Here is a 15,822-nt window from a genome sequence, read left to right as displayed (position 1 = left end):
TACACGGATGAACCTTGAAAACGGTAGGCTAAGTGAAAGAAGGCAGTCACGGGCTACATGTTATATGATTCCACTTACATGAAACGTCCAGAACAGGCAAATCCAAAGAGACAGAAAGTAGATTCATGGCTGGGGTAAGACCAATGGGAAGTGACTGCTAACTGCTTTGTTTGGGGGCTGATGGAAATGTAGAATTAGATAACGGTGATCGTTGCGAAACATGGTGAATATACCAAAAAAACCACTGAACTATACACTTTAAAATGCTGAATTTTATAGTATACGAATTATATCTCTATTAAATATGCAAAAAAGATTCTTTCAAAACTGGTTATCAATAGGTGATTCTACTTTACCACTTCTTTACTGAAAGAATACGACGTGGAAACCACTGGAACGCCAAGTGCTGGGCCGGGTGCTGGAGACACGCGGTGAGCAAGCCCTTCTCCCGCCCTAGTGATGAGGTCCCATACGGCGGAGGTGGGGCAGTAAGGGCCGAGATGGGGAGGTGCAGGGGACGGAGCGCTGAGGCAGGAGCAACTACCCTGCCCAGGGCAAAGGGGGGCTTTCCACAAAAAGGGGGCCGTGGCCTGAGGATCGAGGACCAGCTGACCAAATGAAAAGCCAGAGTGTCCTAAGGGAAGAATTTGTATGAAGGGCCAGAGGTGAGAGAAACCTCACAGTGGGGCTGAAGCTGAAAGATAACCAATAGGGAAGGGCCTCGTTACTCAAATGTGCCAAATGATGTAATTTAAAGATCCAACAAGTATTTGACTCCTGTCATGTACCAGGCGTCGGGCTAGATGCTGAGAATACAACAGGGAACCAGATCTATGCAGACACTGGCACAGCTTTTAGTATATAATGTGTATTTTCACGGCTACATGATAAATAGGCCACGGCTAACTGATTCCTTGGTTTGAACATGGTATTTTAAAAGGACGAGGACAAATTTGTCAATATCTATCAAAAATACATGAACTTATGCTTGGAACCAATCATGCCACTTCTGGGAAAATATGCTACAAGATATGCCTGTATAGGTACCAAATGACGTGCGTACTAAGATATTCACTGCAGCATTGTTTATAAGAGCAAAAGACTGGAAACTACCCAAGTGTCCATCAAAAGGGGACTGGTTAAATGAAGTACAGAGAATCTACACAATGGAAGACTAAGCAACCCTGGACACAAATGAGGAAATTCTCTGTGTGCTGACATGGAAAGATCTCAGGGATATTGGGCAAGCAGAAAAAGGCAAGGCACGTAAGAAAGGAGGCAGGAATACGTATACATATACCTCTCTATATATATATGTATGTATGTGTATACACACATATACATACATACACATATAACATACACATACATATATACATGTGTGTATGTGGAAAATCTATCACATATTTATAGCTGCTTGTCCCAGACGGTGGAGGTGGGGCAGTAAGGGCCGAGACGGGGAGGTGCAGGGGCCGGAGCTCTGAGGCAGGAGCAACTACCCCACCCAGGGCAAAGGGGGCTTTCCAGAAAACCTAAGAAGGATATGCAAAAATTAATAAAAGTGGTTACCTGGGGGCAGGGGAAGAGAGCTGGATGGGAAGAAGTAGGGGAGGGACATTTCTCAATCTATTCTTCTTACATGTTTTTGATTTTTGAACAATGTGACTGTATTGCCAAATATCACCTATTCAAAAACATTATTTTTTTAAGCTTTAAAAGGCCAAGATTCTAGGCTCTCCGTCTGTATGCACATGCTAAAGTAGCCAGCATTCCTAGGGAGCTCATGAGCAGCTGAGGACCCAGAGAAGAAAGCGTGGATGGAAAAGCTGCAAACGACCACCAGCAGCAGCAGAAAGGCAGCTCAAGACACACTCCCCTGTGTGTGCACTGGCCCAGCCTTAATCGTTTCACGCCGGCTACGGGTCAGGCACAGAGGGGTGGGGGACACTGAGAAAATGTGAAGCAACCCTTCTTTTTGGGGGGCGCTCGCAGCAAGTGCAAGGAGCCAGCCTTGTCCCTTCTGTCTGTGACTTTCCTGGTACAACTCTGATGGAGTCACTCCCGTGCTCAGGAATCTGCAGTGGCTCCCTATTACCTAAGCCGAGGAGCAAATCCAAACTTCGGGCCTCCGCGGCCCTGCCTGCCAGTCCAGACGCATCTTCCATAACTTCCTTCCTGAAGCACCTCCCCAGCTTTGGCAACACAGAGCCACTTTCCACGCCCTCACCTCTCTGTCCTTTACACAGGTCCCTTCTCTGCCTGGAACACCCTCTCCCCGGCCCATCTGCCCGGCCAGCATCCCTCAGGCCTCCAGGCCCAGCGCAAACTTCTCCTGTTTACAGTGAACTGTCCCCAACCCTCCGGGGGCTTCTGCGCCCTCCTCTGACTCACATTGTACCCGTGCACACAAGAGCACAGACGACACCACACCCTCCCAGAGGACTCCGGGCTCTGTGACGGCAGCATCTTTGCCTCGTCACCTGTGACCCTGGCCCCAAGAACAGTGCGTGGCAGAGAGCAAATGCTCAGTGTGAGTCGGGCTCAATGAATAAACGAGAGAAATACAGAGGCAGGCGGCAAGGAGGTGTGAACTCTGTTAGGGGCCAGGGAGAGCGTTCTGAGCAGGTGGCGCCAGTGCGATACAGGAGGTGGGCGTCAAGGGAGAAGCTCGAGTCAGTCCAATGAAAGGGGGAGAGAGAAGATGGGGGAAGGGTGCATAAACAAACGGGAGGCATGAAAGAAAAGTGTTCAGGAACCGCTAGATGGTTCGTGATGAGCGGTCAGGGCAGGGGTGGGCCGAGCGTGGAGGACAAAGGCTGGTCGGACTCCAGGGGAGCCTTGAATGCCACGCTGAGCGGCCCAGGCTTCGGGTGGGCACCGCCAAAGGGCTGTAAGGGAGGGAGACCCAGGCCCAGCTCTGAGTCTGAGGACATCAGCGGAAGCTCCATGGAGGAGGGGCCAGAGGGGAGGCCAGACAACAGGCTGAGGACCGAGGTAGGACTCGCTGTCACTGTTCAGCTGAGAGAGAGGCCCAGGGTCTGAGCTAAGGCCGAAGAGCAGTGCTCGAGCGGGGACACAGAGCAACGCAGAAGGTCATGCTGGTGGGACTCAGTGACCAGACGCGGGGGCGAGGCAAGGGAGCAGTGGCCACGGGGGTCTGTTCTGACACATGCACTTGCTTTAAAGCGTTTCCCTCCTCCGCACACCATGTAAACTACAGGCACTGGGGGTCAGGGGGACTTAATAAAATCGTGGGTGATCACCAACAGGCCTCGGGAAGAAGACTCCCAGGGTTCCACCAGGGGGCGAGAAATCAGACAAGGGGCAAATCCTCTCCTTCTGTTTCCAGGGGCCTGGCACCAGCTCAGATGGAAGGCACGTGGCAGATCAGCCAGCCCTCACCTTGTCCAGCGCACGTCAAAGAATGACGACTGACACCTGTCAGCACCGCCTGACAGAGCGCGGCAGCCCCTCACGTACAGTGAGCGCAGCAACTCTGTGAACGGAGCTGCACGCAGGCCAAGCCTCCCTCCTCTGTCCCCAGTCAACCCCCTGCAGCCCCATCCCCGCCCATCCCCAGGAAATCTCCCCAGAGGAGCTCCCCCGCCCTCCACCTCCTCTGACACTGGAACAAACCCAGCTTCCTCGGGTCAGGCTGCTGTACTTGAGCGTAAGCCTCTTCACGGCTTATGCAGCCGAAAGAAAAAAGCGGGGGGCGGGGGAGAGATGTTCCACCTGTCTGAGGCCCGACTTCTTAAAAAAGCAGAAATCACATTAGATGCAAAACATACTGTTTGAATAAGTCTGAAGGACACTTTGGTGATAAAGTCACGCGAAGCCAGCACCAGACAGTGGCCCAGAGAGACCCCGGTGCTCAAGGACAGCGCCGCACCGGGGCAGCCTCGGGGTACAGCGGGTCCCAGGCGGAGCCCTCCTCCCTCCCTGCCCCACCCGCCCTAGTCAGCTCCTCACAACTGCCGGGTCGCACAGCGTGCCTGCCACACCGAGTAGACGGGGAGACGGGGAGAGTCTCTGAGTGGACGCCAGGGAGTTCAGGTGTGTGGGTCCCGGGGCACACTTCTCAGTTGGGGTGGAGACTGCAATTGTGTTGGGGGTTTGGGGGAGTTCTCCTGGGGGTCAGTGCCACAGCCTCCTGACCAGACTCACCTCCAATCTCACCTCCACGTACCTCCAGAGCAGGGGACACAGCCTCACAGCACTGTCCTCCCGAAGCTCTTCAAAGGCCCCCACTGCCTCCGGGAGAAAGTCTCAAGCTGTCGGCCACCACCGTCCACCTGCCCCAGACACTGCTCCCATCTTAACGTATTCTTTCTTCGGTAACCTTGGACCAGATACCCAAGCTTCCCGTAACTGTACGTAAAGTGAGTGCAGGTGGCTGTCAGCAAGGGCCTGAGTGACTCGCCCGGTGTGGAGGCCACAGGACAGGGCACAGGGCTGACCTCTCCGTGCATCCCGTTCCCAGCTGCGTTCCAGATGCTGAGGGGGCCCCACACGGTCGAGGCATCGCTCCAACACCTCCCGAGTGTAACAGGAACAATGGGGAACACGCGCTGGGCTCTCACCCTGCACCCGGCCATCTTCGGAGCGCTGTGTCTGTATTAACATTTCGTATTTTGTGTTGATGTTTCTAATCCTTCCAACGACTCTCAGACATATTATTATCCCCATTTTACTGATGAGGAAACTGAGGCACGGAGAGATTAAATAATTTACCAAGATGACACTGCTAGGACATGGAAAACCAGAATTCAGACCCAGGCCATGTGGCTCAAGGCCCACGACCTCAGGTCTATAATCCATACCTCTAACAGTCCCTAACAGAACCACACCACAAGGACCCCTCATTACTTATTACTACACAAACAAAAACCAGACTCTCAGGAAGCGACGTGGAGACCAGTGCTGTCCAATAGTACTTCCTGTGATGATCAAAATGTTCCATCTCAGCGCTTCTGGGGACTTGAAATGTGGCTGGTGTGACTGAGGAACTGAATCTTTCATTTCATTTCATCTTGATGAGCTTACGTTTAAATAGCCAGGTATGGGCTTCCCTGGTGGTGCAGTGGTTAAGAATCCACCTGCCAATGCAGGGGACACGGGTTCGAGCCCTGGTCCGGGAAGATCCCACATGCCGCGGAGCAACTAAGCCTGTGCACCACAACTACTGAGCCCGCGTGCCGCAACTACTGAAGCCCACGCGCCTAGAGCCCGTGCTCCGCAACAAGAGAAGCCACCGCAATAGGAAGCCCGTGCACTGCAACGAAGAGTAGCCCCCGCTCGCCGCAACTAGAGAAAGCCCGTGCGCAGCAACGAAGACCCAATGCAGCCAAAAATTAATTAATCTAAATAAATAAATAGCCAGGTGTGGCTTGTGGCTGCCTATTGGACGGCACAGGTGAGGCCTACGTTTGGTGAGTCCAAAACTGTGACATGTCAAACGTTAACCATAACAGATAATTCCTACTTGAAACTAGGCTTCAGGAGGATGTCACTAAGTGCTGATGCATCTCCTCACAACATCTCTCCCCCTCTGTACCGCTGTTAATTCCCTCTCATAATTTCGAGGCAGAAAGCATGCCCGTGGGCAGAGGAGCTGCAGGCCTTGCAGATGGAGTGGGAGTGTATCAGCTGGCCGGGCAACGCCTTAAGAACGCTGCTGTAGGTGCTGTAGAGCGTTTCACACTCTAGGCTCACCCTACTGAGCCGAAATAAACCGGCCCCTAGGGGCGTGAGTGGTTGGGGGGAACAAGCAGGCCCCTGAACGTGCAAACGCTCGAGCCAGGGCGCCGTCCACCCTGAGCACCGGCGCGACGCACGCTGAGCGGGCAGGGCAGGCGCTGGCCGTCCTGCCCAGGACAGTGACCTCTTCTTGCTCTTCCCGGGTCCCCTGTCAGCCTGGGAGGGGCCACACGGCCTCTGACTCGAAAGTCACAGACCGAGCCCACCCCCTCTCCCATCCCAGGTGATTCCTTTCTAACATATGGGTTTTCTCCTCCCTCACCGCTGGTTCCACTAAGCTCTATGACATGTCAAACCCAATATCAGGCTAGATTTCAACTCAAATAAGAAATGAAACCAAAAGCAGAAGTTGAGACCACTACCTCAACTTCAGGAGGTAGTGGAGGGCAACTTTTTTCTCATTAACCCTGAATCTATGTGGCTGGGGGGGAAGGTGCTCCTTCAACTGAAGTGTTACCCATATGTGCCAGCCCTGTTCTGCATCAGCATCTTAGGAAGGCATGACTGAGCCGCAGGGCAACTGACACCGCCAGGAAGCAGCGGGGCCCAGACTGGAGAAGGGGCCGCACAGCTACTTAGGGGCAGAGGCCCCGGGGCCCAGTCCTCACCCCTCCACCACACAGCTCCCAGCCCGGGCTCTGTCACGGGGACCCTGGAAGAGGAGCACGTGCCCACACGTCACGCCAAACCAGAGATCAAACTGCAATTACAAAAAAGAAAAAATCAGCGATCCCCCATTCCTTTCCACCTCCACCTCCCTCTTCCAAACAGCAGTCACAAAATCCATACAAACAAGTTATTCCCTGCCCATCGAGGTCAAAAGTTGATCCAGTACAAAGTCGGAGAGCAAACCAAACACACTCTAAACTCCAGAAGCGTTGGGTCTGAAAAGCCCCATCCCGTCCCAAGTTCCGAGGACTCCTGCTCTGCAGGAAACAGGGCATCGTGAAGGGGCTCCGCGACTTCCCGCAGGACTCCGGGAATCATGGAACGAAGGCCTGCCTATCCTGGGATCACTCCTCCAGGTCAGGAGCTCCCAGACTGCCCTTAACCTTCAGGAAAGGAGCTGATAATACATCCCCTGTCACCTCTCACCCCAAAGCCACGTTCTCACTGACTCTCAATGCTATCTTTTCGAAGATGCCAGCACTGCGCCGGGCATGCACAACAGACCAGAAACACTTGCTAACTAATCAGCGAGGTCGCGGGCTTTCCTCAAAGCAAGGGGGCAGAGGTTAACAGAGCAGGGATAGGCATGTTGCTATACGTTACATCCCCACGCTTTGCCCATAGGTAGGCACATCCCTCTCCCTCCCCAAAGCCACGGAAGTCTTCATCATTTAAAAGTCTCTTTTTAAAATTCTCCGTGAAAACAGAGAGTATCTGCACCTTTATGATAAAGATGAAAGAACAAACTGATTAAACTAATGATACTCTGTCCTTAAAACTTAAGGAGCTTTATTAAGAAACCCTCTTCAAAGGCAGGACAACTGAGGCTCTGAGGATGATGTCCTTCTCACCTCAGGTGCGACTCTCACCCCCACTAACCCAAAAGGCACATCACAGATCCCGCTGGGGTTTGATGTTGAAAATCTTAAGAAACCCTACGGAAGAGTTCTCTGAACCTCAAGCAAGGTTCCAATCAATGAAGGCCTCCGAGTGCCAGAAATCATACCTTGCACACACATACACACTCACTGCCTTTGGTCAGTTCACTCATCCGCAAAGCTGTGACATACGAGATGCCCAAGAGTCACCGCCATGCTTGTCTTCTGCCTGCTGACCACTCAGGGTGTTGGGTCTCTATTCAATAAACTCCCCCCTCCACCAACGGCAATGGCTTGAGGGTGAGGCCCAATGATCTGTACATTGCACCTGCCACTTTCATCAAGTTCAAGACCTCACTTCTATCCACAAACAGTCTATCAGCTTTAAGCTACCACATCGTGACCTCCTTGAAGACAGGGACCCCACCTTATTCATCTGCATTCTCAGAGCTCCACACAGGCACACGGCAGGCACCCAGTCAACAAACAGCTGCCGACTAAATGAACGCAGCACGTTTAGGAAGGATCTGTCAATTTCGAGGCTTCTGCACACACAATGGCATTCAAAGGCAGCGTCGGGAAAGCCAGTGAGCAGATGTGTAAAAAATGCACTGGGCTTGAGTCAGACGATAGGGGTTCAAGCCCCAAGTTTACCAGAAATTCACTCTACTGTCCTGGGCAAATCACCCAACCTCTGGGGTCTTATTTTCCTCTTCTGTAAACATAGTAGATGACGTCTAGGTTTCCCTTTAGCCCTTAGACTTGTAAAACGTGAAGAAAAGATGTGCCCTTGAGCTATGGCCATGATATTCACTTGATGATACGGGCAATGAAGATATAGCAGCCAGAAGCAGCGACTCTCACGCAGACGTGGGCTAACAGCAGGCAGTAACTTAAACAGGAGGTAAAGCCTCTGCCCACTCGCCCACGGTCACATGTGATACACACATTTGGGTCACTCCTTGGAGTCACTGCAAATGGCAACGACGCTTCCAGGCAGAAGAGCCTCCAAGTGGAACAATGACCCGCAGACATTACTTCCAGGTAATAAACAGATTCCACTCAGACAGAGAAAAATAGAGCGGCCTGTGGCTACATTCCGTAGACGCCCCATTAGTGGAAGCATCGGGGCTGAGCTCTAAATGTGAGCCAGACGTGGCTGACTTCTTGTTTTGGCTCCAACTCTAACTCGGAGCGGATGGTCCTTGGCCAAGTCTCTCCTCTAGAAGCCAGGCTCTGGATGGCTATGACAACTCCCATAAACCATCCAGATTACAGGGTGAGGCTAGTAAAGCATTTCACAGATGGAAAATGCTGCCAACCCCTCGAGGCAGATGAGGGGAGCTGTCATGAGGCAACGTGGCTCGGGCAGAGAGCCACAGAGCAGCGGCTCACCTAACCCTGCGTGCCCCCAAATTCCCTCCAGGGGCCTCCCAGTCCCCCACTCACAATCGGGCTCCGTTCCTTCATGCAGGAAAGCTGTGTGAACCTACACTGTCCAGGAGACCTGCTTGCAAAGCTCTTCAAACCGCAAAGTCAACTCCCAATGTTAACCAGTGGTGACTAAGTTGGGCTGGGTTTCCTTCCACCGGGGACACTTGAGACATTGAGGTAAGTCAAGGCAAAGCAACAGGCTGTGTAGGAGACAAAGGTCTGCTCGTGAAATGAGAAGGGCTGTGTCAGGAGCCATGGTAGTAGCTTTACTGTTTTCTTTTCCCTTTTTTTTGCCCCCTTTTCTTTAACCATTAGGTACCAATGGACACCAGATACACAGTGCTGGATGAAAAGGTTTAGAGATGGTATCAGTAAAGTTTTCCACCAAAGCTTGCTAATAGCACTCAGGCTGATTAGAAAGCACTTCTGTAGTTTGGGAACTCTAATCCGCTCTTATCAACCCTCCAGCTTAGGCATTTATCAGGGTGGGAACGGGAGATATATCAGCTCTGCCACAGACTGATTTCTGGGGCCCCTGCCCACGACGAAGCAGATCAGAAAGGAGCTCATGCCTGCCAGAGTGAAGTTTTCTCCATAGCAACACATGCGACTCTGCAAACAGGCAGGACTAAGGCACTCTGCTGTGACCGGGCCGGACAGTGCCCCAAGGAAGCAGCGGCTGAGGGTGCAGACAACAGAGGGAGCAAGAGGAAAGTGGCACCGACGGAGCTGGCGGGGCAGCTGACAGCGGCAGCTCTGAGACCCTCCAGCACCCCCGGCCCACCTTCCAATAAGATGGATGGCAGAGGGACAACAGACGTTCTCTGTGGAGCAGGGGAAAGAGGCACCCAGGGCAGAGTGATCGCCAGCTTTGGAGCAGACGGCTGGCACTGGAGAACTTGGGGGAAAGGTCCCATGGAAAAAACAGGTCCTATCTAAACTGAAATTCAAGCCAGTCTGATGGCGGAAAGTGTTCTCACACACCCAGCAATGACGCCAATAACAGTGGCCACCAGCGTGGTTGCTGAGACCATCAATTAGGCGCCCGTCTGCCAGGCCCAGTGCGGGACATTTGTACCTTTATCCTGCTGTGAGGGTTAAAAACTCACTCACTGGGCTTCCCTGGGGGCGCAGTGGTTGAGAGTCTGCCTGCCAGTGCAGGGGACACGGGTTCGAGCCCTGGTCTGGGAAGATCCCACATGCCGCGGAGCAACTAAGCCCATGAGCCACAACTACTGAGCCTGCGCGTCTGGAGCCCGTGCTCCGCAACGGGAGAGGCCGCGACAGTGAGAGGCCCGCGCACCGCGATGAACAGTGGCCCCCGCTCGCTGCGACTGGAGAAAGCCCTCGCACAGAAACGAAGACCCAACACAGCCAAAAATAAATTAATTAATTAAAAAAAAAAAACTCACTCACTGATAAACACCTTTCTGGATGTCCCATTTTTGCCAAAGGAAGAAACAGGGATCACCGAGGTGCCCTTACATCCCACAGGACAGGGTTACTTACACTTGAGGCTGGACCAGGAGGAACACTAGCTCCAAATCTCTGCTCTTTTGTTCAGATCACTGAAATGCGGGTAAAAATCCAACCACAGAACAAGGGCACCTAAGAGACTAAGTGGCCCTTCTCGGCTTCCCCTGACTCATTTCTCTAGAACGCCACTGATGGGCCACGTCAGAGGCTGGAGAGGAAGATGCGTAAGTCAGGAACTATAACAGCTGGCAGAAGAACGTCTTCAAAAGCGATTAGGAATTAAAGTAAAAGCGACCTCTGCCCTCAGATGTACATCTGTGCCATATACACAGCTCTTTGTCCTAACAGAATGCGAGCAGAACTGTCTTACAGCGCTAATGCTAAGGGGCAGGACCAGCGGCCTCCCTTCAGGCTCCCTGACGTCTACAGGTATGCCTGGGAGGATGTGGACTGGTGCCACGGAACCCGTGTCCTGCCAGGTTGTGACACGACGGGCTCCCACTGTACACGCTGCAAACACATCACCTTGACAAGTCGACCGTGGTGTCAGCAACCGGGAAGAAGGTAGTTCCTGGAGAAAAGGTGGCTCCACCACATCTGCCTCCAAAATAATTAAAAAGCAAAAACCAGCCACTACCCCCAAAGTTCTCCGGGTCCTAAATTCTTAAAGTCATCACAGACCAAACAGGAACCCAACCTCCAAATGACGGGCCCAGAATTTCAGAACCATTTCCGTGCTGCAGAGCCAGCAGCGCCTGCAAATGAGCTTTGCAACAAACAGAAAAAGTCTGTCTCGAAATGACATTTTGTAGGTAATGTACAAGTGGCTTCCTCTCTGCTGGATGTGCTCCCTTGTTCTCATTCTCTGTTCTCGCTAATGAGCGCCTTTTCCTCTCTCTTCCCCCTGCCTGTTTCAGTTTGAAACGTGGCACCGTGGCACCAAAGGAACAGGACATTGGAAAGGGAAAGGAGAGGGGAGGCGGCTTTCAAATGTGACACACACCCCACTGGCTGCCCACACCCTGAAGGCCGCTCCGGCCGGGCTCCACCTCAGACAGGCCTGAAGGACCAAAGTGTGGAGTAGAAATCCCCCTTGCACCACCTCTCCCCAGCAGAGTCAAGAAAGAGAAAGCTGGAAGGGAAGGAGGGGGGAAAATAAAGCTCCACATTCCTGACATTTTTTAGCCAAGTGCTGTGGCTGCACCGAGCAGCTCTATTGCAAACAGCCCACAGGATGGAAAGAAAACCTGGGCTCGGGGGGAAGAGCCTGCCCCTGGCCTCGGAAATGGCAGAAGGAACCTCAGGAGGGTTCAAAACTGAACCAAACGGAGGTGGGAGGGCAACCCTTTCATGTGTGTTCCCCAAAGGAAGTGATCCCAAGGGAAGGAACTTGGGAGTCACCATCTCCCAGGGGACAGAACTAAAAGTCCTGGGGTGCCTGCGGGGGAACGAAAGCCCCTCTGAACGCTGGTGAGCTGACCAGTGAGTTGGGGAAGGGGCGAGGCAGGGAAGAAGTGGAGACCAGTTAAGATGTAAGGGCCAGGCTGTGGCTGGCTGGGTCGGGGGAGAGGGCCCCAGCTCATTGGCAGAGGCTGGGCAGGGGACCCCAGAGGGAGAAGTAGCCAAGAGACTCGCTCTTTGTGGGAAGAATTATAATTGAGTTTTCCTGATTCAGCTTCTGAATGAAGGCATCCTAGCCCTGCCCAAGTTAGAAACCCAAAAACCTGCCGTCCTCTCTCCCTGCCTTCCCCTCCCCTTTCCATCTCCTTCCGTCCTCACTCCTAAGAAAAAGCGAGTTGTGTTAAGTGCTGGCCTGCCCCCCACCATCTGCATCCCTACATACACACACACATACACACCACCCCTCCAGCGAAGAACCCAGATGACCATGAGTGATAGTTAGTAAGTCCCTTGCTGGTTTACCCCAACTGTGAGGATGCCCACACGTGTTTCTCTGAGGTCCTGCTCTCATTTGGTAGGGAGAGCAGAGTTCCAGAAATCTGAGCCCCCCCCCCCCCCGCCGCCCGATACCTGTCTCTGTGGAGAGTCAGTTGGTAGGTATAGACAATGAAGACCTACTGTGTGCCTAGTGCAGCAGAACACACGTGATTCATAAGGGAGGTCTGGGCACGGCCCTCCTCCTCCCAGACCAGCCTGCACCGACCCACAACGTACCTCCAGTGCACCTTCCTGAGGAGACAACGTGTCCTGTACGTACAGATGCCGCGGGGCTAAGGTTCTACCAGAAGAGGGTGGTGGGACAGGGAGCCGTCAGGCAGGCATTTCAGCCCTGGCCCTTTCCACACTCCCCAGTCCAATCCCAAGAGGGGGAGGAGGGCAGGGCAATTTTTTCGGGTTCTTTTTTTTCCACCCTGGGCCTTCCTCTTGTCATGTACTGGGATTAAGGGCTCCTAGCACTTTCCACCTCCCATGGGCGGCCAGGTTTAACCAATAGGACTTTCCACCAGACCAGAGGCAGCGAGGGAAGGAGGTACCGAGCTCAAATACTCGGCAGCTCTTTTTGAGCAAAGGTAAAAGCAGGTAGAGCCACCATCCTTAACGAATGCCAGAGACGCAGCAGAGAGACCCACCAGGCTATGCAAGAGACGTCGCTGGCTGTGAGGGCTACAGCTGTCATGTGTGTCTTTCCAACCACACCCTCCAAGTCTGGTGACAAGGCACTGGGAGGCCTCTTAGAATGGAGGACAGCAAGGAGATACTGAGAGCCCTGGCTGGACCAAACAAATTTTCTCCTATCCCGCTAAGCTATTACGATCAACAATAACAGGGTTTCAGGAGCAAACGACCTGCTTTCACATTGGTAGAACCTGTTATGGCTTTTGCTGCTCACATGATCTCAGTTAAACCTCACAATAACCCTGTGAGGAAGACAGGTTTTACTAATCTGTAATGATGGGGAAACTGAGGCTGCATCTGTTTTTTATTTCGTCAGATTAGTGACAGAGCAGGGACCGTGACACGGGGACCACCCTGGCTTGACAAAGCCCTCGCCGCTGATACATCACGAGAGCTGTCGGGGTGGGTGGAAGGAGTAAAGGAGGCCTGCAGACCCTGAAGCCCAGCCAAGGACACATGCAGACATCCAACGCTGACTCGGCCACCACAAGAATGTCCCCAGCTTGAGGGCAGCTTCACTGATCAAGCAGGGCCCTTGTCATCCTTAGAGAGGAGATAGGGAACCCAGAGACAGAGGGACACGGAAGAGGAAATTAGCCACGCCAGGAATCTTCCATCTTCAAGGCAATTTATAGAGTTACAGCTTCCTAACCCATTCCTGAGAATGCAGATAAGCTGCCGACGAAGTGTCACTCACGTATCTGACCCTTGAGACAAGACAGACCACAGCAAGTCCTATACCCAGCGTTTGCCAGTTCTCCCCACTTGTGAATATCACATTTTTCTGGCTGTCGGGAGTAGGGAATCCTTCCCATCAGCCCCCTTGGATTCTGACCCCATTCGGGCTTACTAAAACTCCCTGCTCTATGAGGCCTGCCCCAGCTGTCCTGAGCAGGTCCCCGTCGTCTCTCCCTACCCGAATAGCTTTGAGAGAATCACCTTTCCCCTAAAAGCAGAGGGTATCCCTGGCCCACGCCTTGCTCCTGTCACAGGAGAAGCTCTGGGTCCACCACAGATGGATCTGAAGGAACAGTTCACAGAGTGAAACAGGGTTTATGAAAACTGGCCTTTTGGGCAAGAGCAAAAAAATAAAAAGGGGGTAGGGAGGGTGGCGGGAGGACGGCAGAGGTGCACTGCTGGGATGGGGCCAGGGCCACACGTGAACACCCCGAGTCTGGCCCAGAGCGAAGGATGCAAAAGACCCCGAAAATCAAGTGGGAGGAGGAAAAGGGCCGGGGTCCCTCCCACTGGAAAAGCCCAGAGGAGCTAGCAGCCACGGCTTGGGAAGGGGAGTTGTGCAATGACTGCGGGTCTGGGAGTCTCCGGGCTTGGCTCCCGGACACCAGAAAGGAACCCGCGCTGGGCGGGCCGGGTGGCAGCTCTGCGGTTGGTTCGAGGCCAGGCTGAGGATTCGGGGCTGCAGGGAGAGCTGCAGGGTACGGTAGGTGCCCCAAAGGGCGGCAGGGCAGGCGGGCACGGCGCGGAGCTGGCGGCGGTGTCTGGGCTGACTAGGAGGCCGAGGGGCGCACAGTGCACAAAGCCGGGGGTGCGGGGGACCGACACGGCGGCCGGGCGACCGGGCGCAGACGCGGACCCCGGAGACGCGCAGGGGGACGCCGGGCGGCGCGTGAGAGGGGCGCTCCCCGCCCCGCTGTCGCTCACCTCGAACATAAGCCCGATGAGGACGCAGAGCACCAGGCAGAAGCCGATGTCCGCATGGTTGTGGATGACGAACTCCTGGCTGAAGAGCGGGTAACTTTTCGTCCTCCGGCGGAAAGCCATGGCAGCGGGCGCGCACGGCCGGCGGGGCCCGCACCCGGCGCTCACCAGCCGCCGCGCAAACTTCTCGAGCCCAGGCCCACTCCGCCCGCCGGCCCGCCGCCCTCTAGCCCTCCCGCCGCCGGCCCAGCGCCCAACAACTTCTGGGGCCCGCCCCCTTCCTCCGCCCGCCCCCGCCCCCGCCGTCCGGGACCGCCCCCGGCGCAGCCCCTTCGCCGCCCGCGGCCCGCACTCAGTGCGCCTGGCTCACTCGGGCCCCGCCCCCCGCGCGTTTAACCCTTTCGCCGCCGGGGACGCGAGGGGGCGGGGCTAGGGCCGGGGCGGGGCCGGGGGGCGGTGCGCCAGGCTGGGTTCCCCTTGCCCGGGGCTCGCGCCCCGCCGCGTTCTCCCGGCCGGGAGCCGGCAGAGGGGCGCAAGGACGCACGGCCCTGCCCGGACAGGAAGTGGGCCCGGGTTTCCCACTCCTCGGCGGGCGCTCCTTCCTCCGCGGGAAGGGAAGGGCCGCGGAGGCCGCGGGGTGGGCAGCTCAGCTCGCTGCTTCCGGAGGTGCGGGCTGTGGCCCTGGGGGGCTGAGAGCAGCGCAGGTTCGGTGCGGGCCGGCATCCTCGTTGGCCACAGCGGCCTGCACGGATGATAATGAATGGACGGTTAACCAAGTATTCACTGAGAGCTAGAAAGGGTTAGGCACGGTTCAGATTGCTAGGAATATGCAGCAAAGACCCTGCCCTTGGGGAGCTTGCTTTCCAATGGGCGGGAATGGATGGATCCGTGCAGTTGTGCTCTCTTAACTTTTGAGAACTTTGTGCTACTATAAATTAGTTTTACACTTTTTACCCAAAGTCTACCTTCGATATTAATTGATCTGAAAAAGTGGAAGAATAAACACTGAAGAAGAAAAGAACTTTCTCATCGAAAGTTTCTGTTTAATATTAAGTTTTTTAAGTACTTATGGAGGGCTTCCTTGGTGGTGCAGTGGTTGAGAATCCGCCTGCCCATTCAGGGGACGCAGGTTCGAGCCCTGGTCCCGGAAGATCCCGCGGAACAGCTGGGCCCTGGGCCCGTGTGCCACGGCTGCTGAGACTGCACTCTGGAGCTCCCGAGCCACAACTACTGAAGCCCGGGAGCCTGGAGCCTGTGCTCCGCAACAAGAGAAGGCACCGCAATGAGGGGCCCGAGTGCCGGAACGAAG

The 15,822-nt window shown here is 54.6% G+C and overlaps 1 protein-coding gene across 2 annotated transcripts in view; it reads right to left on the bottom strand.

The window, feature by feature from the left end:
- TRAM2 (translocation associated membrane protein 2) overlaps positions 1–14,748 on the bottom strand; it is a 74,576-nt gene extending 59,828 nt beyond the window's left edge. For both annotated transcript variants that reach the window (XM_059938496.1, XM_059938498.1), the window contains exon 1: positions 14,517–14,748. In XM_059938496.1, coding sequence (XP_059794479.1) covers positions 14,517–14,636 — 120 coding nt within the window. In that variant the 5' untranslated portion in view covers positions 14,637–14,748. The remainder of the gene's footprint in view (positions 1–14,516) is intronic.
- Between the last annotated feature and the right edge of the window lie 1,074 nt (positions 14,749–15,822).

Source organism: Balaenoptera ricei, chromosome 11 (assembly GCF_028023285.1).
Source record: "Balaenoptera ricei isolate mBalRic1 chromosome 11, mBalRic1.hap2, whole genome shotgun sequence".
Taxonomy (NCBI): domain Eukaryota; kingdom Metazoa; phylum Chordata; class Mammalia; order Artiodactyla; family Balaenopteridae; genus Balaenoptera; species Balaenoptera ricei.
Note: the sequence above shows the minus strand (reverse complement) of the source record. Positions and strands in the feature narration are given on the sequence as shown.